The 25751-nt window shown below is 46.9% G+C and overlaps 1 protein-coding gene across 1 annotated transcript in view; it reads left to right on the top strand.

The window, feature by feature from the left end:
- Nucleotides 1–25751, top strand: part of COL9A2 (collagen, type IX, alpha 2) — a 69849-nt gene that overhangs the window by 4090 nt on the left and 40008 nt on the right. Inside the window, exons 3-12 of the mRNA XM_015424096.1 lie at nt 692–727; nt 7440–7502; nt 8843–8897; nt 10686–10739; nt 16688–16723; nt 18860–18883; nt 19355–19408; nt 20134–20187; nt 21267–21314; nt 23069–23125. Coding sequence (XP_015279582.1) covers nt 692–727; nt 7440–7502; nt 8843–8897; nt 10686–10739; nt 16688–16723; nt 18860–18883; nt 19355–19408; nt 20134–20187; nt 21267–21314; nt 23069–23125 — 481 coding nt within the window. The remainder of the gene's footprint in view (nt 1–691; nt 728–7439; nt 7503–8842; nt 8898–10685; nt 10740–16687; nt 16724–18859; nt 18884–19354; nt 19409–20133; nt 20188–21266; nt 21315–23068; nt 23126–25751) is intronic.

Raw genomic sequence — 25751 nt, 5'->3', positions numbered from 1 at the left:
ACATAAATGAGACCTTGTTGGGCCGGGCCATGTGTGTCATAAAATGTAATGCCAGGTAGCGGAGATATAAACTTTATAAAGGACACAAACACAAAGGTTTTTTTTAACTTAAAGTAAAACATGCTTAAAACGTTAGCACTCTTGCAATATTTTCATTATTTAACAGTGTCTGATAACTAACACCTATTGCTTTGAATTATTACATCAAAATGTCTGTGCTGTTGCAATCTTGAGTAGGCTGTTCAGGTGTGTATCTGTAAGCTGCAAACCTACAATGACGCAGCAGCAGCAGTACTGGAAGAAGAAGCAGAAGACAGCCAGTTCCACTGCAGGCCTGACAGAAGCCCTTTGGGGGCCTCATCCACACACACACACCCCCGAGCCGCATGTTTGACACCCCTGCTTAAGAGGGAGAGGGGAAAGGAGGAGTACAGGTGACCAGAACCCTGGCTTCCATGACATATATCAGGTAGGCCTGTACCATGTTCAAGCCCCAAGCCCTGATGTCTTGAGGGCTAGGAACTTGCTTTTCAAAAAAACACATGCTGGTTAACATTTCCTGAAGCTATTTTAAGAAGGGAAGTTTCACGTTTTGGTAGCCATTTCACAGGGATCTAGGGAACAGAAGGCCCTTACAGAAACCTCCATGGACCTTTGTTTTATTAAAGCACATTTCTTTTTTCCTCTGCAGGGTGAAAAAGGCCCCCCAGGTGCAGCAGGAAGCCCAGTGAGTATCCCAGCAGCAAAGGACACTGTGGGAGACTTGTTTAGATTTCTTGGACCTGGCTATGAGACCCTTGACCCCAGGGTGGAATTATGTGCCTTTCCATAGTTCTTTTTCTTAAGGGTCTAAAACAGCTGTGGATGGTTGAGTGGAATGAGGGGTGGGGGGAGAGGAAGGGGCTGTTTAACCCTTCTGTTTCCAGCTATTTGTTTGCTTAAAGTTACCCTCCCTTCTTCCCAGCTGCTTTTCTCTCCAAGAGATAAAAGACCCAGGTGCACCTTTAAGCATGGGGGGGGGGGGAAGATGTGGGCGTGAAACATTTCACAGGTGAAAACTAGGACATGGTTTCCTCCCATACCAAGGATCGCTCCACTGTTGCATATTGGGTTTGATTCAGACATAATTTGAAACCTTGGTTTGGCTTGAGAAATGCTAATTTCATCACCTTCACTCTATGAATAGTTCACTCTATGAACTGAGCCATCACTGAAGGCTCTTTGCTATATGCTGTATTAATTTATCCCACAATGCCCCTGTCCCTTAGTGATAGAGCCAAGGATGAATCATAGCTGCCCTTTGATAACATGTTGTCACTAATTCCAAAAGCACATTAGCAGTGGCAATTTATGGACACTGTGTAGTGCCTTAGAGTTCATGCATCTGCACTGACGGACAAGCACACTTGAAATGCATCTATCTATCCATTCACAGATATCACTTGTAAAGATCTGAGAGAGGGAACTCACGTGTACAAAATTTTAACATCTCCCCCAAAAAAGGGAAAAAAGGAGGAGGGAGAGAATGGTTTGCCAGGGAGAGGGTCTGGAATATAGGGCCTGAGGCCATGATAAGTATGGTGGAGCATATGGTGCCTGCATACCCCATAGCCAGAATTCTGGAGGCCTGCCTAGGCCATAAAATCCTTATTGTTTCTCCAGCAAAGAAGAGAGCTTTCATGAATACTACATGGTAAGGTTGCCATCTTCCAGGCGGAGCCTGGACTTCTCCCGGAGTGACAGCTGATTTCCAGTCTACAGAGGTCAGTTCCCCATGGAGAAATTGGCAGCTTTGGAGGATGGACTTCATGTTATACCAGAGATTCCAGATGAAATCCCTCCACAGGCACTGCCCTCAAATCACCAGGAATTTCCCAGACCAGAGTCAGCAAACCTGTGTGGAATCTGGGTCGATAAATGCAGTTTTGGCAGCCCTTTCACCACCCTGCCAGAAATGTCACCAGGAGAGCATAGCATGTTTTCTGCGATGGCAATTTTGCTATGCCTTTAAGCAAGTTGACCATAGCGTTGCCAACTCCAGCTTTGGAAATTCCCTGGAGATTTGGGGGCAATTCATGGGGAGGGGAGGGAGCTCAATGGAGATGTGATGTCATAGAATCCACCCTCTGAAGCTGCCATTTCCTCCAGATCATCTGATCTCTGTAATCTGGAGATCAGGTGTAATTCTTGGAGAACTCCAGACCTCACCTGGAGGCTTGCAACCCTATGTGCAAGGTGTGACTTACCCCTGCTGAATGCAGCCTGGTATGGTGGCCTTCCAGGGCTCAATTAGTCTTCTGATTTGGCTGCTGGCTGCTGAACAGCAAATAGAGTGGGATTATTGAAGACCTGGCAGGACACCTGCTGTGTTTAGCTTGTGGTTCCAGCCTGGGTTTTGCGTACAAGAGAGTTTCTTGATCTGGTTTAGGGAATGTAAGGACAGAAGGGGGGGGGGAGTAGTTACCTTGGATTAATTTAACACAGATTGCAAGGCCTGTGATCTTATGCATGTGACACAGAAATATTCTAAATTTTAATTTATAGGCCCCTCAGTTAAAAGGGCAGAAATTAGCATTATTGCTATACCTATTTAACACTTAGCACTAAATAATATAAATTAGAACTAATAAGAGGTCCCATTTATATCCAATTAAACAGCATCAAAACATAGCAAATGTGCACAGCTTAACCCTGGTGTCTGAATACAGGTATTAATCATTAATAATGTGAATATTAGTGAGCATTTATAGAGCATGTTTCAAGTATTCGGAGTGCTTTACTGCATTCTATCAATGACAGACTAGGCACAGTGATAGCAGTGTTCCCTCTAAGCTGAGTTAGTGTGCGCTAGCTCACAGTTTTTTAGCCTTTAGCTCACAGATTTTTGTCTTAGCTCAGGAAGGATGGCTCCAGAGAAATGTAATTTATGCAGTAGCCAAATAGTTCGCTCACAATTTTAATGCCAGTAGCTCATGAATTAGAATTTTTGCTCACAAGACTCCACAGCTTAGAGGGAACATTGAGTGATAGTAATCCTGTGGGTCAGAATTGGGCTGGGCCCATCCATCATCTGTAGGGTTGCCAACCTCCAGGTGGTGGCCGGAGATCTCCTGAGATTACAGAGATCAGTTCACCTGGGAAAAGCGGCCTCTTTGGAAGGTGGGCTCCATGGCATAATGCCCATATAAGTCCCTCCCCTCTCCAAAGCCTGCCATCCTCAGGCTCCACCCCCCAAATCTCCAGGTATTTCCCAGCCTGGAGCTGGCAACCCTAATTGGCTGACTATGCCTGCCTAATTCCTTTTATATCTATTTTTCCCTGGATGGGTCTTCTAAACTTTCTAACAGGTTTTTGTTTGTTTGTTTGTTTTTGCGGGAGCAGGCAGGTAGAAGAATTTTGCACCTTCCCCATCTGTGTTAGGGTTGCCACTTCCAGCTGGGCCCTGGAGATCCCCGGGAGTAACAGCTCATCTCCAGACTGGAGAGATCAGATCCCTGGAGGAAATGGCTGCTTTGCCAAGTGGACTGTGTGGAATCACGTCCCTACAGTGGTCCCTCCCTTCCCACCCCCACCCCATCCCAAATCTCCAGGAATTTCCCAACCTGGAGTTGAAAACCCTCTGAGTCATGTTACATTTTAAGCCCCACCCCTGCCAAAATTCACAGCCCTGTATTGTAGGGATCCAGTTGACTGGGGTCGGGTTGCATAGAGGTTTCAGCCTTACTGGTTCTTGTACTGGCCCTGTAAGGTTAACTGGGACCTGAAGGAACACTTGCTGTCATAGGAGCTTGTCAGTTAATTTTTTCCTTGCAGGGCGTGTTTTGTGTACCCCCTCCACACCTTTGGAAGTAGAATGGGTATCAGAGTTGGGGCCTTCTCTGTAACAGCCTCTCATTAATTAAAGCTTTTTCTTTGGTGCCCTTTCTTTTCATTTTCAGATTAAAACATTTTAATACCAGGAATCTGCTGGCCAATAAGCTATTTTTATGCCTCTTCCTCCTCCTTGATTTTGGTATTCCTGCAGCTGTTTCTCAGTGGAATGTGATTTGCTGGGAACAATTTGTTTTAATGATGTCTCTCATTTTGCTTTTAATTTCTGTTTTATTGTTTTTTAAAATTATGGAAAATACCTTGGGAACCTGAGTGCTTTCCAGAAGCATAAAGTAAAGGTTTCCCTTGCTTGAAAACTAGTCAAATCTGACTCTAGGGGGCGGTGCTTATCTCCGTTTCCAAGCTGAAGAGCCAGCGCTGTTCGAAGACACTTCCGTGGTCATGTGGCCGGCATGACTAAACACCAAGGCTCACGGAACACTGTTACCTTCCCACCAAAGCGGTACCTATTTATCTACTTGCAGTTTCTTGCTTTTGAACTGCTAGGTTGGCAGGAGCTGGGGCCAGAGACGGGAGCTCACTCCGTCATGTGGCACTCGGTCTGCAGCTCAGCATCTTAACCACCGCGGCCAGAAGCATAGCAAGGGTCAAATTGCCAACATGGCACAGGTCATCTATGATTGTACAGATAACATGATTAAGATTCTCAGGTGGGATTGCCAACCTTGAGGTGGGTCCTGGAGATCTTCCAGAATTACAACTGATCAGTTCAGTTCAGTTCGATTTATTGCATATGGCCAATGGCCGTTACAAGTACAGTACAATACAAAAGAGTTATAAAAGGCAGAATAGGATCTGCGTTAAAACACAGAGAGTAAAAGTATATATGTCTCACATAAAACTGGTTAAAATAATACGAGATAAAAATTAGAACATATAGAATAAAAACAGGGTTTGGGGTAAGGTTACTAAAGGTAAAGGTTCCCTTGCTCGAAAGCCAATCGAGTCCGACTCTAGGGTTGCGGTGCTCATCTCCGTTTCAAAGCCGAAGAGCCAGCGCTGTCCGAAGACGTTTCCGTGGTCATGTGGCCAGCATGACTAAACACCAAGGTGCACGGAACACTGTTACCTTCCCACCGTACAAAAACTCTTGCTCCACCTCTGCAAGTAAAGCTATAACTTTCCCAGATGTAGAGCAGAGGCTCAATTTATCTACGACTGTGCCAAGAAACTTCATTTTTGGGGATGAATAGAGTGGACAATCCAGCAGGTAATGACACAGATCTTCAGGGACTGAGCCGCCAGATATGCAAAGGTGCTCAGTCTCTGGTGTTTTGGTGTATTGGCCTTCAAACACTGCTGTTTGCATAGTTTGTAAATGGAGGGCTGTAAGGCTGAACGCAAGTTAAAGAAAGAGATTTTAGTCAGAATGTGCCCTGCGATTATCCACTTTAATCACTTTATACCAGGGAGATGATTTATTTCTTTGTGTAACTTCTCTGTCTAGACCAGCATCATGTATGTATATTTGCACCTTACCATCAAAATCGGCCTGAATGGTTCCACGAACAATGTCCAGCAGATTATATATCTGTAGGACTGTGTTATACTTAGATTGCCAATTAGGGTCATTCAAATTTTCAGAAAAACAGAGACTGGCAAGATTATCTGCTGGAGCCCTTTTCAATCTGTGCCAATAGTTTTTTTAAAAAAAATTATGAGTACGAGCCCGAAGGGAGGGAAGACCCACTTCAGCCCTCAACAGCGCAGCTGGAGTGTTTCGGGGAAGTGCTAACAGCCTTTTTAGAAAAAGATTTTGAACTCTCTCCAAATTTGTGATCAATCATTCCATCCCCAAACCTCGACACCATATAAAAGTTGGGTAATTAACTTACTCTGGAAAAGCTTTAGGGCTGGTTCTATCCGATCTCCCCCTTTAGTATGGTAGAATTTAAGGATTGCCCCCATAACCCGAAGTGCTGTTTATTTTATAATATCAGTATGTTCCTTCCAGGAAAGTGTGTCACAGAATGTAATACCCAGATATTTAAAGGTTTGGCTTTGGTTTATCGGAAACCCATCCACTGTCCATGTAAAAATGCGCCGCCGCTTCCCAAAGACCATCACCTTGGTCTTTGAGTAGTTAATTTGTAGGTGTTCCTCCTTACAGAAGGCGCTAAGCCTAGCCAGCGACCTTCTCAAGGCAGTACAAGTTATGGACAACAGGGCCATGTCATCAGCGTAAAGAAGAACTGAGATCTTTCTTGGCCCAAGCCTCACAATGATGTCATTAATATAAAGATTGAATAGGAGAGGAGCAAGGGCACAGCCCTGCTATTCACGCCTCTAGCCACGGGAATGCTGTCGGTCAGGGATCCTGTAATACCCACTCTTATTTTAGATGAGGTGTTGGTATATAATTCCCTGATCGAGTACAAGAGACGCTTGTCGATATTGGTATTTGCCAGCTTAGCCCAGAGCCTGTCTATTGAATCAAAAGCGGCTGCAAGGTCCACAAAGGCCACATAAAGATGCTTTGTAGAACCCTTTACGCTGTTAATGGCCAAATGATACAGTGTCTGACAGGGATTGATGGTACTTTGGCCCTTCCGAAAGCCAGCTTGTTCTGGAAAAATAACCTGATTGTCAGCTTCCGAGTCCTCTAGTTTTCTCAATAGAAATTTGCTGTAAAGTTTTGAGGCAACTGATTACAACTGATCTTCAGACAACACAGATCAGTTCCCGTGGAGAAAATGGCTGCCTTGGAGGGTGAACTCTGTGGCATTATACCTCTCTGATGTCCCTCCCCTCCCCAAACCCTGCCATCCCCTGGCTCCACCCTAGATTTGCCAGGGGATGGGGGGGGCAGGGTTGCCAAATCAAGGTTGAGAAACTCCTGGAGATTTGGGGATAGAGCCTGGGGAGGACAGGGACCTCAGTGGGGTACAATGCCATAGAGTCTACTCTACAAAGCAGCCTTCTGCAGGGGGACTGGTCTCTGTAGTCTGGAGATGAGCTGTAATTCCTGGGGATCCCCAGGTCCCACCTGGAGGTTGGCATCCCTACTTTGCCCAAGCAAGCGCTCTGTAAAGGTAAAGGTTCCCTTGCTTGAAAGCCAGTTGAGTCCGACTCTAGGGTTGCGGTGCTCATCTCCGTTTCAAAGCCAAAGAGCCAGCGCTGTCCGAAGCCTTTTCCGTGGTCATATGGTCGGCATGACTAAACACCAAGGCGCACGGAACGCTGTTACCTTCCCATTAAAATTGAAATGATACAGAGAAGACTAGCATTATCCCTACTCTGACCCCTGAATCTCCAGGAACTTCCCAACCTTGACTTGGCAGCCCTATTGCCAATCCCCAGGTAGGGCATTACAACCGATTTCCAGATTACAGAGTTCTGTTCTCCTGGGGGAAATGGTTGCTATGAAGGGTGGACCACCCCTGGTTTCACCCCTAAATCTCCAGGAATTTTCCAACTCCAATTTGGCAACCCCACCAACACCACAAAGATAGGCAGGGTTGTCTCCCACCATTACTCCCTGTGCAGCTGTGGTCCTCTTTCTGTTGTTCGGAATGCTTTGAATTTTCCATCTTGTTTCTTTTCAATAGGGTGCCAAAGGAGAACCAGGCCTTCCAGGTCCAGATGGCCCTCCAGGAAAACCTGGCATTGATGTGAGTAACAAACACCCTTAGGTGTCTCCCCCCCCCCCACTCTCCAGATGTAGTGGTTTGTATATCTTGTTGCACTCTGTTTTCATCCTGCTTTCCTGGACTCCCTTTCTTGCTCTGAGGCCTGATTCTCACAACCAGTTTTGGTACCTTCACTTCATCAGCTGCCTCCAATGGGCACATCTTGACCAACTGCTCTGTACTGTACCACTTTAGTAGGGATGCTATATCAGGAGACCTCCCAGCATCCTTGCTCTTTGCCCACTGATGCCTTGGCAGGAGGGAATGGGGCATGCACCAGTGTCACACTGGCATGCCGACCCCACTTCCAGTAAAACCCAGAAATGACATAGTAGACACTCTAGCATTTCCTCTATAGAAAAAACATTGAGATTTTGTAAATGCCAGAACATCTAGAGATGCCACTTCCAGTTTTTAATAGAAGTTACACCAGTGTACTGGTGCAATGCTGGTGGGCCAGGGCCTGTCCTCAAATATCTCCTGAGGGTTGCCAGCTGCGTCCTCCTGACAACCCTACACATCAGACTGGTCTGTGTGTTCGTTCATTGTGCATGTGACTGAAGACAACCAGGTTGTATGTATAAGCCCTGTTCATGAGTTACAGTGAATACATGCACAATTTGTATACACTGTACACTTGGTTTTTCTTTATACATGCACTGAGTAATTTTTGTGTTATGTTAAGTTTATGTACAGCTCAACATGTGATTAAAACCCCACATTTTATCCAGGCACTTGTATCCCGATTCATTTGTAAAGTGAATGCATGTTGGTTCTTCTGGCACAGCTGTTCTTGAAAAAGAAGAGTTTCTGTCAGAGCTCTCTCAGCCCCACCTACCTCACAGGGTGTCTGTTGTGGGGAGGGGAAGGGAAAGGAGTTTGTAAGCTGCTCTGAGACGCCAATCTCCTCCTCCTCCTCCATTCTTAGAAACAGATGTACACATGTACAGGCAGGGTTTACATGCATTCACTGTAACGTGATCAGAGCTATAATCTTCAGAGAAAGGGGGAATGAGGTGATCCAGGCTGTAGGCTTAGAACAGCTTGGCTGGGCTGGAGACCCGTTCAAACCTGAGAACGGTCAGATTCTGCTTTAAGAAGCAGGAAGAGTTAATAGGATTTTTGTCCTACTGTGACAGAAAAACATTTTGCCTACAGAATCCCAATTTGCAGGTTCTTCTCACCTCGTGGCTAGAAAAAGGCAGTGTATCAAACCAGATGTCACAGTAGTGATCCTCCAAAACATTGCCTGAAGGATTGGAAAATGTCCCATGGGATTCCACGCTCCCTCTTTCCCTCTCTTGTGCCAATTTTCTATTTAGACGAGATGTCCAAATTGGACATACAAGGCATTGGTTTGGATCCTATGAACGAGCTGTGTGCATGCTAGATCGGTGCGGCGGAGCACATTTATTCACCCACTAAAACTTCCTTTGCACAGGATCGATGATTTCCAGTTGGCCATGGTGCAAATTGAAGTTTTAGCAGCAGAAGAAGCATGCTCTGCAGCAGAGGCTATCTGTGTGCCTTTCTTTTCACACACATAAGTTTCCAAGGATGTGCAAAAACGACTGTCTCCCAATCCCAGTTAGAGATTTAACCTCTAGAGCAGGGGTCCCCCAATAGGATTGCCAGGTCTTACTGGGCTTCCAGGGGTGGGGGCCTCCCAAGCCCATCCCTGGATCACCCAAGAGTGATGTCATCACGCTGGGCATGTCACACAGTGACGCTCTAGCATTTTGGGCAAAACGCTAGAGCATCACCACGTGCTAGCAACATTGGGAGGGGGCTGTTTGTGGGTGGGGCCTCTCCCACTGGCCAGCTAGCTGGCGGCGGATTGGAGCCCCTGGAATCGGGGGAACTCCTGCCTGAACCAGGGGTCTGGCAACCCTAGCCCCCAACCTTTTTTGAGCCCGTGGACACGTTTTGAATTCTGGCATAGGGCAATGGGGGCAATTACAAGATGCAGGGGATAAATGGGGTAAATTTTAAAAATACACTGGGAAAGAAGAGTCAGAGAGAGAGGCAGGAAAACCAATGCTGTTGTGGTGGCTGTTGATTAAAATAACATTTCAGCTTTACAGCCAGTCAGATTGCCAATGGGCAATCAGAAGCCCTGCTGGGTAGGAGTCCACCTGGCCCCACTGGCTTCCTTCTTCTTCTTCTTTAAATATGTTTTATTCAACTTTTATAATAACATGCAACATCAACAGTATGCAGAAACTATCAAAATAGAACAATATACAATAAGATGAATGAGTCTTAACAGTCACCGTTATGCTGGAAAAACTGTGGAGAGGTGGGAGATTATACGCACTGCTGGTGGCACTGTCCCCACATACAATGCTTTTGGGATCAGGTAGTCTCTGAAACGACAAAAAACCCCAACAGGACAGAACTTTCTGATGTCACCTAAAGGAGGGCTTCTAGTGTCCTGGCCTCCTGATGGCACTGGTATTCCTGGCCACTGTGTGTGGACTGGATGGACCTTTGGCCTGATCCAACATTGGCGTCTCTTATGTTCTTAAAGTCATCCTATTACATCTCAGAGAACCCGATAAAGACAAAGAACCACTACACCAACTAACATTGTACTTACTTAGCAGCCCCACTGACTTTCTGAGAACCCTTGGCAGGCTCCAGGAAAGCTGGAGGCGGGTGCCATGGCATCCCTGGGCACCATAGTGGGGATCCCTGTGCTAGAGAGAGAGAGAGAAGCAGAGGGCCAAAACTTGAAGAATGGCAATTCTAGCCATTCAAGTGATCAGTGCATTTTTAAAGACAAATTAGAGAGAGGTATCTGAACAGTGGTTAAAAAGAATACCTGGTAAATAATAATCATTGGCATGCATTAAGCACAATGATTGTCAGTTGTAAAACATGATTTTTTAAAAATTTTGCAATGAAAGTCCCCTCAGTCACACACACACACACAATTTCTCCATTTTTAGTATGCGATGCTAGATTTCCTAAAGAATTCCTTTTTTTACCTGGAGTTTCCTTGCTATTTATTTCCCAGATTTCCACAGCTTTAGTAGAGTTCATTAATTTGAGCTCCCAGCTCTGTTCCCCCCCCCCCCCATTGCCTGATTCCTCTGACAAATGCCGGATGACATCCCTCATGTGGACTGCTTGGTAGTAACTGACTCTTCTCTTTGTTTACAGGGCCTGACAGGAGCAAAAGGGGAACCGGGCCTTGCTGGGAGACCTGGCCCTAAAGTAAGTCACGGCTTATCTGCAGAACCTGGGAGACCCTGGAGCCACTTGATGCTGAATTGTCATTGTAATATCAGCACAGTGCTGTCTTTGAAGTGAGGGATACAAACCCTCAATTTTATATGGAATGCTCAGGGCAGATTGATGTGTGGCTATCTAGTCTCCCTTATAAATAAAAGCCGAATGGTGGTGGCACTTCTCTAGAACATTCCACACGCTCCGGAATTGGTTGGTGCCCTGGTGTGTCACTCACAGGCTGTCTCTCTTCATTCGCTGTGCTGCTGCCTGTGTGGGTGTCCTCCTGCCCACGGAGGCAGCGACCATCCTTTTGCCCTCAGTTTCCTTCGAGCCGCGGCCCGGGCCGGGTGCCCCACTGGCCAGACACCCTCACTCGGCCTGCAGGCCCCAGATGGGGCCATGCCACTGCTGCTGAGCCGCGGCAGCCAGGAGCCACTATCAGCCAAGAGGAGGCCCAGGCCGACATGCGCTGGCTCTGCCCAGCCCCTGGAAAGGCACTGGGGGGGCCACGCGGGGGCCGCGCGCCCATTGCGGGGAGAGGGGCGAGCCTGGCCGGCTTCCCCTGCCGGCACCTCGATCGGGTGGGGATGCCGGGGGGACAGACGAGGCCAGGCGGCTTGGCCTGCCAGAGCCTTGACTACACAGCAGGAGAGCAGAGGACAGGGGGCTGCGGAAGGAGATGCGGGCCTGCAGCCACCTGCCCAAGCTGCTGCCCATTGCAGGGAGACGGACGAGCCTGGTCCGCTTGCCCCGATGGGGCCTCGCTCGGCCGGGGATGGTGGCGGGAGAGGCCTACCTAGGCGCCTTACCCGCCGGGGCCTTGACCCCGCGGGAGGGGAGTGCGGGCTGCTTCCCCGGGTTGGGGAGACTGGGAAGTGGATGGCACCCTGTGCCCAGCTCGCACCCATTGTGGGGAGAGGGCGACTCTGGCCGGCTTCTCCCGTCGGCACCTCGATCGGGCAGGGGTGCTGGGGGGACAGACGAGGCCAGGCAGCCTCACCCGCTGGAGCCTCGACTGTGCAGCAGGAGGGCAGAGGAGAGAGGGCTGGGGCCGCAGCCACCCACTGCAGGGAGACGGATGAGCCTGGTCCGCTTGCCCCGCTGGGGCCTCGCTTGGCCAGGGGTGGTGGCGGGAGCGACCAACCCAGGCACCTTACCCGCTGGGGCCTCGACCCTGCGAGGGGGAGTGCAAGCTGCTTCCCTGAGTTGGGGGGGCGGGAAGTGGACAGCGCTCTGTGCCCGGCCGGGTTCGTGCCCATTGCGGGGAGAGGGGCGAGTCTGGCCGGCTTCCCTGGCCGGCGCCTGGAGTGGGCGGGGGTGGGGGGTGGAGCGGCGAGGCCAGGCGCCTTGGCCCGCCGGAGCCTCAACCGTGCGGGGCAGAGCGGCCAGCTTTGTCCTGGGGAGGCCAGATGGAGACGGCGACCCGCATCCGCGGCCAGGCTAGCGCCCTGTTGTCTTCAGGTCCACAATGGTCATTCTTCCTAGTAACTTATAATGTCTGGTCAGGAAAGCCCAAATCCCAGGGCCCTGGCACTGTTAGGGCCAAACTAAACATGATGGAGAGACTGCAGTGGCTCATAGGGTAAGATGCTGTGCTGCAGACTGGATGGTCTGTAGTTTGGCAGTTCGAGACCCTAGTGTCGCATGACAGAGTGAGCTTCCGTCTCCGGCCCCAGCACTTGCCAACCTAGCAGATCGAAAGTGAGAAATTGCAAGTAGATAAATAGGTACCACTTTGGTGGGAAGGTAGCAGCGTTCCGTGTACCTCAGCGTTTAGTCATGCCGGCCACATGACCACAGAAGCGTCTTCGGACAGCGCTGGCTCTTCGGCTTGGAAACGGAGATGAGCACTGCCCCCTAGAGTCAGATTCAACTGGCTTCGAGCAAGGGAAACCTTTATCTTTACCTTTAAACATGATGGAGTCCTTGTGGCCACAACGAGGACTGCCACCATTTAAAAGACATTTTTAAATGCTGCGAGGGCCCAATTCTGATCTGGCCTACAGCACAGAGTTCCCCCCCCTACGCTTTTTTAAGTGCTAAAAATGTACGGGGGAGGGAGAACAAGGGTACCACACTGCAGGCCCAATCAGGATTGAACCTTTGTGGCATTTAAAAATGTCTTTAAAATGGTATTGCCTTCCTCATGGCAGCCACAAGTTCACTGTCACGTTTAGTTTGGCTCTTAGTGACTTAAATACGAGCCTAGATCTTGGCACCCAGACTGAGGATGGAATCAGATTTCTCCCTTGTCTGTGTTTGCTGTTGGTATTAGTCTAACCCTCTCTTCTAAGTTTGAAGAAAACCTTCTGAACACCCAGTATTAGACCTTGTCACTGCTCAAGTGGGTGCCACCACTCTGGTTCCAGGTTCCTCGGAGAAGGCCCAGAGCACCCTCCCAGGCCTTTAGACCTCCCTTTTAGCTGAAATGAGCGAGAGGACCAGGCAGAGTGAACAATGAAAATGATTTATTTTATAGGAGGTCAAACAAACAAGATGCAGGAATAATAACAGTAAGTGGGTGAAAACAAAAGAAGTCAAATGCCCTAATGTGTCTAAATATACTGTGCCTAGCACACTATCTCAAGTGGCTTTAGACTACTACTCACCCTTCCCTTAGGATGAGGGTTTCTTCCCCACAGCAGTCTTCCTTCTGGTCCTGTTCCCTGGGAAGAAGAACAGCTTCTCCTCTTGCACCAGTTCTTTTATTCCCCAGCCCTCTTTTTTCCTATTGGCCAAAATCGGCACCAAAACTTCCCAAGGCCTTCTGGGGTTTATAGGCCCAGCCTCCCCTACTGCTAACCAGGCTCCCTAGGCCTACTAGGCCTCCAGTGGCACAGCCCAGATCATGACACACACCCCACCAGACTAAATCATGGGGTCCATCTCTGGATCCCCATTGATGCGGTCTGCACACGGGATTTGGGCTGTGCTTTGCCCTCTTTTAACTCACTCAACATTAACATATAAAAACAGTAATATTAACAAATTAACCACAAGTGAGATAGAAAATATGCACAGTAAGGTGGCTAATCATCACAAGCTCTGATAAGTTTGGCTGTTGGGAGCCCGTTCCACCACCCTGGTCTTCTTTGCCACCAAAGTTTCCACGATTTCTCAGTAGCAACTTGCATTTCTCGGAGAGGGCTTTTTTTCACTTCACAGTTATGTCCATCCACTTTATGTAGTCGAGCTGCCATGGCAGCATCTGCCTCCCCCACACAAGAATAGGTTACAAAAGCAAACCCATGGGAACGTTTTGTGTGTGGGTTCCTAATTACCACACAGTCAATGAGTGTGCCCCATGTTTCAAAGTGTTCCCTTAAACTAGTATTGGTAGTTTCAGAGCTTAGGCCACCAACAAACACCTTCCTCAACTGTTCGGGTCCCTTAGGATTATGGCTCTGGGAAGATCTTCTCTTCTTGTCTTCACATGCCATTTTGGGGAAGTGTTCCGACTCAGCTGCTGCGCCAAACAGCCAAGTGTTCCGACTCAGCTGCTGCTCTCAACAGCCTGCCTGCCTCTCCTTCCGTGCAGTGGTGACCATTATCTCTATTTTGTCCTTCCTGCCATCAAAGTACATGTTCTGCCAAATCTTCCCCTACAAACATAGCCACAGGGGTGTGTTCATATACAGCAACCTTCCACTGTCTGCTCCACACCTCATATTGGGTAGGTATCCTGGCCACTGGGAGGGCAATCCCTTTGGCATCCTGCAGGTGCCGCACCCATCTTTCTTCACCTGGGATGAGATACTTAGGATCCACAAGAGAGTGGTGGACGGTGGTCAACAGGGAGCCGGTGTCTCACCAGGCTGCAACACCACGCCCGTCTACAGTGACTTCCTTATAGAAATGCATTCTGAGTTGAACTCAGGAGGAGTGGGGGTGGGGGCCCACTGGAATCATATGATATGAGGAGGTACTTGCCTTAGGGCACTGCCTTTCAAGGTGTCCCAACTTCTTGCAGGCATAACATCGGGGTGCCTTCCGATCTCCCATCGGCAACTGCACACCAGCACTTGGTGAATCAGGATGCTGTTCCTGGGATGGCTGTCCTTTTACTTCCGGCTGCTTTCTGTGCTGGGTGGGGACTTGGGAAACTCCCTCTTATGCCAGTCCCGATTAGTGCAGTACCTCTGCCCTCCATAGGCTTCAGCCAGTCACTCCGCCCACTGTCCTGCTTCTCGAAGGGTAGAAGGGCTCTTGTCCACCAGGGGGCACCTAATATACTCAGGAAGAAGAGTCAGTAACCGGTCAATGCACATCAGGGCCTTGACATCAGCCCGGGTCTTGGCATCAGCGACCTCCACCCACAAGTCATAGGCTTTTCCCAGTCTGTGTATTAACTGTGGGTAGGACCCTTTCCCTTCAAGTCCAATCTCTCTGAAACGCTTTTGGGGCCCTTCCTTGGTGAACCCCAACTTCTCGCGCACTCTTTGCTTAACCAGCTTGTAGTCTGTTCTCTCTCCACCCTCCATCTGCCCAGACACTGAAGCAAGGACACCACTCAACCAATGTTCCCTCTAAGCTATGGAGTCTTGTGAGCAAAAATTCTACTTTGTGAGCTCCTGGCATTAAAGTTGTGAGCGAGTGATTCGGCTGCTGCGTAAATTAGTTTGCTCTGGAGCCATCCTTCCTGAGCTAAGAGAAAAATCTGTGAGCTGGAGGCTAAAAAACTGTGAGCTAGCTCACACTAACTCAGCTTAGAGGGAACACTGCACTCAACTGCGGTCTCAGCTTTTCAGTGTACAGCTCTGAGGGGACCTTGTAGTCGATGCAGACTTGTTCAAAATTCTGCAGGAAGGCCTCAATGTCTTCCCCTTCCTTGAACCAGGGGTACTTCCTATGGTCTTCTTTCACCGTGGCATCTGTAGGAGGTTGGCCCTTTTCTAGCTTAGCCATCTCAAGCTCATGCGCCAGCCTCATTGTCTCTTGCTCGAGTTCCATCCTAGTTGCAGTCTCCTGTCTCTCTTTCTGCAGCCTTGCTTTCTCTAACTCAAGGTCTGCCTGTTTAAATTGCAACTGGAGATGTAAGGTCTCTTCACTCAGGGATGCCATTGCTTTCTCTGATGTGTCCTCCACCAACATGAGGCCTGCAGCCCTCCTTTGGGTCTTGCGTCTAGCAAGAGGCGTGTCCTCTGATTTCCCCCCCCCAGATCAGAGGAACATACACTACCTAACTCTAGCCTCACTATCCAGTCGACCCGACAGCTAGAACATAAAAACCTTTTCAAAACACCCTTACTTGGTGTTGCAAGCACCTTCAGTGGCAATAGTAAAATTAACTGGTAGCAGGGCTATTTTTGGCAGGAACACACAGGGACGGAGTTCCGGCTGGCTCCCAAGTTGGCCACGCCCAGCAGGAACTCATTACCATAATAGGCCACACCCAACAGCAGAAACTCATTCGGATTGGCTACAATTAGGGGGGTGTGGCCTAACATGCAACAAAGGTAAAGAGAATAAGAAGCAAAAGGTGGGTGTGGCTGGATGACCACACTTCTGGTAACATGGGGGTGTGGCCTAATAGGCAAATGAGCTGTGCTGTCAGGGGTGTGGCCTAATATGCTAATGAGTTCCTGCTGTTGGGTATGGCCTACTATGTTAATGAGTTCCTGCTGGGCTTTTTCTACAAAAAAAGCCCTGTCTGGTAGCATATGCAGAAGAAGGCAGGGAGAGAGAGGAAGTTGTTTTTCACAGGGTTTCCCAATTGCTGCTGCAGTTGCTCATACAGTGCAGTGGGGAAAGCAGATTCCATGTGGCAGATTTCCCCACAGTTTCCTCATCTCCAATCTCCAGGCAGTGGCCATCCCCTCATAGCACAGGGACTTATTTAGTTTTTGGGTTTTTTTTTTTTAAATTAGCAGTTAAATAATTTCCAACCCAGAGTTGCTGCCCTAATAATGAATCACTCTTTTTTTTTGACACAGGGCCAGCCTGGACTTGTAGGTCCTCCGGGGCTCCCAGTAAGTATCTTTCCGTTATTATACCTGCCTGTTCAGAAAGGGCACCGTTGAGGTTGTGTCCCACTTCACCTTAGTTGAATGGTCAGCCTGCCATGGCCAGGAATCGATTCTCCCCAGGAGGAACCTGTTTTTCCTCTTTGAAACAAAAGCTCTTCTGTACAGTGTCTATTGGCTGGGATCAAGTGATGTCATCAACCTGTTCCCTTCCCGTCTTCCTCGGAGCAGCTTTCCAACATTTTAAACCATCGTTTTAAAGACCAGGAACAGAAAAGAGTAGGGGTATAAAAGTTCGTTTTGTAATGTGCCCACAGGGCTTTAAAGACACAGAAAATAAAGGAAGGGGGCCTGTTGAAGGTGGGGGGTGGTCAGGACAAACTAATTAATCAGTCTTTGGTTTGCTGGCTGGGATAGTGAAGACTGGAGGGAAGGTAGGATTGTGCTGTGGGAAGGGAAGAAAAAGCACCGTGGCTCCTGCTTTGTACCTGTACAGGTATGTAAAATTTAGGACTGCAGTCCTCAAAACTTATTTGGATATAAAGAATTTTGGCATTTCTCCCCTTCACTGTGCTGTTATGCAATGAACTGGGGAGGGTAAAGAAGGCACTTATGGAGATGGTAATGGCAGTAGATGTACTGTAGTGGCTGCATGGGGAATCGTGATGTTGTAAAGACTGGGTATTGTTGGAAATAGGGTTACTGACCTCAAGGGTGAGGCCTGGGGTTGACCAAGAATTACAGTTAATCTCCAGACTTCAGACATTGGTTCCCCTGGAAGAAATGGCAGGTTCGGAGCAAAGACTCTATGGTATATCATCAAGTGTAGGCGAAATGGATGTCCTAGAATTGCTACAGAGGGTGGATGCTCTAGGACTTCCATTTTGCCGATAGTGTACCGTATGGGCTACATGCTATACCATAGAGACTAGGAGAAACTGATTGTGACCTTAAAGACACTAAAGACCAGAGACTTAGTGGGGATTGAGAAAGGAACAGTACTGCTTGTTGGTGGGCCTCCTCCTATGGGTCTTCAGGGTGAATTTTTTACTTACACTAAGGAAAGCCTGAAGACAATTTTGAGAAGTTTTTTTGTTTTTGTTTAAGTTGACCTATAAGAGGTAGGGAATTTAAATTTAAAATTTGAATTTTGTTGGAAGGAAGTGACCTCACAAGAAGAGGAGGAGTCGGAGAGCTGACCTTTTGACCCGGATGTGACAGCACAGCATATCGCATCTGCACTGAGCTCCCTCCCCTCCCTAAACTCTGCCCTGCCCTGCCCAGGCACTATTCCCAAATCTTCAGGAGTTTCCCAAGCCAGAGTTGGCAACCGTAGTTGGAACAGCAGTGATGCTTATTAATAAGATACAACCAGAGTTGTTTCCATGCAGAGCTTTTGCCCCACCTTGGCTTTCTTCCAGCATTGTTGTTTTCCAAAACATCTGTATTAGCAAGTTGTGTGAAGAGTTATAACTTTATAACTCTGCAACAAAAATGGCTAGAGTGTTAACTTTAAAAAAAAATGAAATTTGGGAACTAGTACACTGCTGCAATACAATGTTATACTAGGCGTGTTTACAAGTTACAGTGAACGCACATTTAATCTGTGTACGGTGTGAACGTGATCGTACTTTATATGAGCACTGAGTAATTCTCACATTACAGGCAATGAATGTACAGCTGATTATGTGATTGAAACCCTATATTTCTTACAAACATATGTACTTCGCACATACATGCAGGTTGTACATGCGTTCACTGTAATGTGTGAACAGGGCTTTGCCATTATAATTCTATAGCAATCTAGCAATTCCCAATTTTTATTTTTTTTTAAGTGCTGTGGTGGTGGAGGAGGAAAAGATGGTCCTGAGGCACTAAGGCAAGGAAAGTATGTGGGAAACTGATGTGTGGATTCTCAATTGCTATTTTGAAGGCCATTGCCTTCGCCACAGCAGAGAGAAGTGCATGCAAACTGTCCATTTTGGGGAAAGGAAACAATGAATATCAGAGCTTCCCTGAGATTTCTGTGCCTGCCTTTGCTTTCTCAGTTTTTGTTTTTTTAATCAAAGTCAAGTCAAGTCAGCCTTTATTGGCATAAAATATCAGTAATTATAATCCATTGAAACTTTCTTCTCCTTTCAGGGTCCCAGCCTGGCTGGATCTCCCGTAAGTGTCCTTCAAGCTAGGATGGGGGCTACAGTGGAAGGCAGTGTGCTTGATTTGTGACGTGAGGATGTGTGTGTGTGTTCTGCCAACTGTTGAGCAGGGCAGAAACGGTCTGGGAAAAGGGCTCTGTGATCTGTGGGGTTGCAGCAACAGCCTGGAGCAAGGCTGTTCATAAGTCTTGCCAATTGTTCAGCAATGCCCGTTTCTGAACCAAATTTGTCTGTCTTGCCTGGCAGCCAAAATTAGAAAACACGAAGCCAGAAGAAATTCTAGATCAGTGCACTTTGTGCTCTCCTAGTGTATGCGCTAAAGTGTTGTGTGGAGGAACAGCTACGTTTTTACTTATATTCACCATTCACTCAAGGGGGGGGGGGCTCTGAAAATGAAATCAGCATTGTGCTGAGCGTATCACAACGTGTTTTCCTTTCATTTACAATGTGAATATGTATTGTTTCTGTTTCTTTTTCTAAGGGACCTCCTGGCCCAGTTGGGCTCCCTGGAGAGATTGGAGCACTGGGGCCCAAGGTGAGAGATCCATCAGATGTGGGAATAGTCCATGGGTTGTCCCGGTTTGCGGACTTTCGTTCTGGCTGTGAATCACATATGAAAAGTGGAAAAGAAAAAAACCCTGGTGGAGCTGAATATGGATCTTAGGTCACCTTTCCCCCATTCCCCACAGTGGCAACAGAAGGAGTGCCCACATGGAGATAGAAGTGTCTCTTTGAGCTGAATCAAATCCAGTTTATTTTTAATCCAGGTTAAAGGGGAAAGCTCTGAGGTTTGCTCAGAACCCTGTCTTGTGATTGTTCCCCTATGTGTGTTTTGTCCTGTATGTGTGTTTTGTGCTCTCAAGTCACTTCTGACATAGCAATCCTATGAATTAATTACCTCCAAAATGTCATATCATTAACAGCCTTGCTCAGGTATTGCAAATTGAAGGCTTTCTTTATAAAAGAGTTGTTCCCCAATAGTGTAGTATAGATCCCCATGAGGAAACAGCCTAAGGCTGCCTCAAAAGTTTCAGAATCCGCTATAGTCAGAGAGATAGGCTTGCTTCTTTACTGATCTGTTTAATGTACAAATGGGGTCAGATTAGGAATTCCAGGTCTTTTTTCTCCATGGCTAGAAGCTGTCGGCTCTCTTTCCTGGCAACATACATGAAGAAACTGTGTCTTCTGGGTTGTCTCTCAGACACTTCACTGCTAACTGTCGAAAGACTTTTGTAGACAGATGTGTTTGCTGTTTTTCAGGGGGAACGTGGTCCGGATGGGCCCCAAGGGCCTCCAGGGCCCCCTGGGAAACCTGTAAGTATTTTTTCCTCTGTTTCTGATCTTTAACATAGAATTGGAGGATGAACAGGTAGCAGAGTTGAGAAGAATATCATGAGGGTTCAGCTAACAAGCATAGACTAAGGAGCCCTTGAAGTGGTGTAACTGCAGTCATTTATAAGAATAAGAAATTATGGAATAATTAGAGATTTTTTCCCCTTACACTTGCTGACCCACTCCCGTGACTGTTGACTGTTCACACACGTTCTGTTTTGCGCTTTGTGCTTGTGACAAGCTTTCACGCCTTGCTTCAGCCTCTTCCTTGTCTCAAACCATTGATAGCCTACTATTTCTCATGGCATAAAACATGGTGGTTTTCACATGCGGATGGGCTTGTGTGGTTTCCCTGTTGCTGTTGCTGCAGCTGATAAAGAGCAGGAGGAAAGGGGCTTCCACATGGCAGGTTTTCATGCAGTTTCTCTGCCCTAGTCCCCCAGTAGTGGCCACTTCCCTCCTCTGACCCACTAGGTTTTTTTTTTTGCATTTTTTAAAAAAAAAAATGGTATTTGAATATTGTTATATCAATATAGTGTTGTGACAATATTCTGAATTCTCAGTTTCTGTTATTAAAAAGTACGTCTCTTGTCTCTTCCATTGTGGAGATGGCAAGGCATACCTCTGCAGTGGAAAAGGTTAGAGGCTTACATATTTGATTAATGGATGCTGAGAATTCAGAATATTATTATAACAGTATGTCAATAAAATGCTATTCTACTGCCAATTTTTTAAGCATAAAAGAAACCACTGGTGGGGGTGGGGGTGGAGAAGGCTACTGTGGGGACAGGGTCAGGGAAAATGGCTGCCATGTGGGTGGGAATATCCCTACAGCACCCATTCAGAATGCACTGTGATCTTTCCCAAAATTTCAGAACAAAGCAGGTTTTGGGGGGAAACCAGGGAAACCTTGAGAGGTGCACAAGTGCACTTGTGATGCTGCAGGGAAGCAAGAAACCCACCCCCCAGTTCCCAACAGCTTTGAACTCGGAGCAGAGAACCCATCTGGAAACTACCTAAGTTGCATATGACTGCTTGATTGTTCCTCTTTTCTTCCCAAGGGCCCTGTTGGGCACATCCAAGGAGTTGAAGGCAGTGCAGATTTCTTGGTAAGGAGACCTGCAGTTATACCTACCATGACCCCTGTTTTTGTGTCACTACCTGAGAAGGAGTAGAATACAGCTAATGCATTTGTGATTTTACAATGGATCTCACAAGCCTTTAATAACAATTAATATTCACCTGCTCTGAATCATCGGTTTGGACTTTTGGGCTGGGTGATTTATTTTGTTGGCATTTAAAAAAATTCTTAAGAATTTTATATTGTCTTAAATTATAACTCTAAGCTTCTCTGAAGATCTAAACCAGTAGGAATGAGAGTTAAATCAAAGCATTGGAAGGGTCCCTGCTGGCCATCTAGTTCAGCCCCTCCCTAATGCAGGAAATCAACCTCTGCTTGAAATACCTCCTGCAAGGGAGAGACCCACCAAATCATAATTGGCATTTACCTGGAGGGGAGAACCCTCCCTAGCTAAATTGCATGCAAGTATTTTAATTGCATAAATGAAATCAGTTGTAAAAGTTCTAATATGCAGCATATAAATTTGCAATATGCTTTGTTTTAAAGAAAATATTCTATATCTGTATTGGGCTTTTTAAAAAAGTTGTCTCCTACTAGGATTGCAAGCCTGTACCTACCTACTGGCTTGAACTTCAGGAACATAGGGAGGGGGACAGGGTGTTCTGTATGTCATGATCTGTGGGGTAGCTCTAGGAATAGTCAGAAACCATAGAGTTTCTGGTGATTCCTTGATCTATTTGATGTCACTTATGGGGTTTTTCCTGGAAGTGATATCACAGCACACATGATGCTGACTTTTTACCACTGCTTGGAGTGGTAGCAGGCAATGAGGGTGTCACGACAGGGCCAGTGGGGCAAGGCAGAGAGGGAGAGTTTACAGTCTAGTCCAAGAGTCAAGCCAGAGAGATCAAAAGAGTCCGAGCAAAAGTCCCAAGCACACAAAGCCAAGCCGTAGTCAAACGTTACCGATTGTCAGAGTCCAAACAAGCCAGTATCGTAGTCAGGAAGCGTAGCCAAGGATCAAGAGCCAGAGGGGTCGTCAGAACACGGACTGGAGTCAGGAACCGGGAAAATCAGTCAGGAGCCAAACAGAGTCAGAGGTGCAGAGCTTCTGGTCCAACGGACAAGTTTGCCAGCACAGTTTGCTAGCAGCTAGTGGTCTGTTCAAATAGCATGCTGGGTCGTTATCTCATTAGCACGGCTTCGCGAAGTCCTTGATTCTGTTAGTAAACTGGGCTTAATGATCGCCAACCGCGCCTCCTTGCACCTGGTTGCCAAATCCCGGCGTCTCTGATTCCTCAGCCGGTCAACAGGTGGCGGAGAATCGGGTGACGTGTTGCTGGGGCCAGGCGTTGCCGATCGGCTTCAAGTGCAAACTGTCCTGGGGTTTGGCGTTCATCCTCCCCGGCACTTAGGTTTGGTGAGGACTCTCGTGCTTCTGATGATGTTAAAGGCACGGAGTCCTCAGTTTCAGAGCTCGCAGGCACCGGGTCGGGTACAGGCATGACAGAGGGTTAATGGCAGGAGGCCTCCCACCAAACCAGGAGTTACCGACATGCCTGGCTCTCTCATGAACATACCTGCATGGTAAACATGTTTCCAAGTGTGAGTTTGTTCCCTTCACACCTCTCATTTTTATGTGTATACCGAAAAACTGTAATGTGTGAACCGGCTATACGATACTGATTTGGAAAAGGTCTTACTAAAATAAGGCCCTCCTTGCACTAAGCTGCTGTGTTGTACCTTGGTTGAAACAGATCTCTAATAATCTCTCCCCAACAGTGTCCAACCAACTGCCCCCCTGGACCCAAGGGACCCCAAGGACTGCATGGCCTGAAGGTAAGGAAGGACTGACTTGCATTATGTTTTGCCAGCATAGATAACAGTAACCGTAACTTTTGAGTAGCTTATAGCTCAATCCTGAAACACTGGGAGAAAGCCCCACTGGATAGGCTTGATTCTGAGTAGACTGCTTAGGACTCGGGAAGCTATTCTAGGGCACCTAAACAACCAATACCTCTATTCTGTCTTAAGGTTTTGTGAGCCAGTATCTATTTTGTGAGATGCTCTAAGGTAGCTGCTAGAGTTGCCAGGTCCCTTTCGCCCTCCATCGTGTGTGTGTGTGTTCTGGGAGTGGGAAGTGGCGTCACCCCCGTCCCCCCAAAAAACAGTGATGTCGCATGTGATATGTCTGCATCACCCGGAAGTGACGTCAGCATGTCAGCATGTTGGAGGTGGTGCTCTGGATTTGGGGGAAAACTCTAATTTAAAATTGGCATCAAGCCATAGAATTGGTGGATTTAGTAGGACTGGGCCTTCCAAGTTAGGTAGTTGACACCATGGTGCAGTCCAGAATACCTGCTACCAGTCATCTCTGTAATCATATGTGGCAGACATTCAAAAGTGGACCAGTACATGATCTGAAGGCACTCATGGGTTCAGCTAATTGCCATGATGTGCCTAGCCTGCATATAATAGAAACTTCCAAATTGATGATTGAACACCTGAAAGACAAGTATGGAGGGGAGACAACCAGTAAGATTTATTACTTGAAGGCTCAGATCTTTGACTTCAGAGTAAAGAAAAGTGACTCTTTACCTGATCAATTAAAGAAGCTAATGGGGACTTAGTCAATTGAAAGAACGTGGGAAGACTCCTGATCAGTTAGACATGATTGCTGCTATACTGAACGGACTCCCTACAAGTTACAGAGGGCTAGCAATGTCTCTAAGATAACAAAAGGATCTAACGCTTGATGGTTTGTTGATGGTTTTAAAGGCGGAATAACTCCAGAACTAGTCAGGATGCTTTGTCTAATGAGATGTCTGTTTTGAGTTTGAAACATGTGCACAGATTTAAAAGGGAAAAGAAAATTGAATGTTTTCTATCTGGTGAAAATCATCTGGCCAGAGACTGTGAATTTAAAAATGCCAGAAATTGTGAATTTAAAAGGGATACCAGGCAAAAGTCCACTGGTGCACGTGTTCAGACTGAAAGAGCGACACCTGGTGGAAGAGGAAATCATAGCAACCACAGAAGTTTAATGCAGCCAGCAGAGGTCATGCTTTTAGAATCTGTGGTGATGATTATGAAAATAAGAGAGTATTTTAGTAGACTCTGGATCCTGTACACACACATGCAAATATAAGGACTTGCTTTGTGAACTTGATACTAACAATAGACCTGAAGTGTACCAAGCTAATAAGGAACCTCTTAATGTAGAGGGTGTTGGAACAGTGCCAATCAAACTCCTCACTACAACTGGATAAGTGATGGATGTTAAATTAAAGAACGTGGCTCTGATTCCTGAATCAGCTGATAATTTGATTTCAACCAAAAGACTTATGGAAAGTAATCATAAAGTATTGCTTAAGAGAAAGAAAGGAAGTAAGATTGTTGCTGAAATGTTTGGAATTGAATTTGGAGGAGGGAAATGGATTTCATTATCTTGTGGATGTTAGTGGAGACTCAGAAGTCGTTGATGCTGATGAGAGATAAGTTTATCAAACTGACAATGGCTCGTTATCGGAATTGCTTGTATGCATGGCATTTGAAGTTTGCACATCCTGGAATGCAGAGTGTTGAAAAGTTGTTAAAAGAATGTGGAATTTCTGCTGTAAGTTGTGACAAGGCAAAGGAGAGATGTGACACATGTCTCGAAGCAAAGGGAACTGCTCCAAAGTACACTGGCAAGTCCACTACTCACAATGAGAAGTTCCTAGAGACTATGTATAGTGATCTTGTTGGCCCATTAGCACCATCGTGTGGTGGGAACAAATACTTTGTGACTTTCACTGAAAGCAAAACAAAATATACTTTTGTGTCTGTGATGAAGGGCAAGGATGAGACGCTCAATAAATTCAAATGCTATGTGGCCACAATTAAAAACAAGTTTGGCTAAGCACCCCAAAGCTTACACACCGATGGGGGTGGAGAATATTGCAATGCAGAATTCAAAAGATTTCTAGAACTTGAATGGATTGAACACAAAGTGTCTATCCCACACTCGCCTCCACACAATGGCTCTTCTGAAAAGCTGAACAGAACAATCCAGGACATATGTAGGGCTATGCTAATACATTCTGGTCTACCAAATACCCTATGGGGTGAGGGTGTCAACACAGCAGTGTATTTACACAATAGAGTACCCTCAAAGGTAACTGGAACCACTTCATTTGAGCCCTGGTTTGGAAAGCAGCCTAGACTAAAGCACATCAGAGCTTTTGGTTCCAAAGGGTATGCTTACATACCAAAGGAGAAAAGGGGAAAACTTGACTCCAGAGCTGAAATTGGACTTGTAGTTGGGTATCCTGTTGGTGGAAAAGGATACAGGATATACAACCCCCAAAATCACACAGTTGACAAACACAATGTTGTATATATAGGTGAGAGCAATTTGACACATGCTTCCTGTGCAACTGATTCAAAGAGTTCTGAGACTGCCCCTGAAGAATTGGTTGCATGG

Source organism: Gekko japonicus, unplaced genomic scaffold (assembly GCF_001447785.1).
Source record: "Gekko japonicus isolate JY-2015 unplaced genomic scaffold, Gekko_japonicus_V1.1 scaffold877, whole genome shotgun sequence".
NCBI classification, from domain to species: Eukaryota; Metazoa; Chordata; class Lepidosauria; order Squamata; family Gekkonidae; genus Gekko; species Gekko japonicus.
This window is presented reverse-complemented; position numbering and strand designations above follow the sequence as displayed.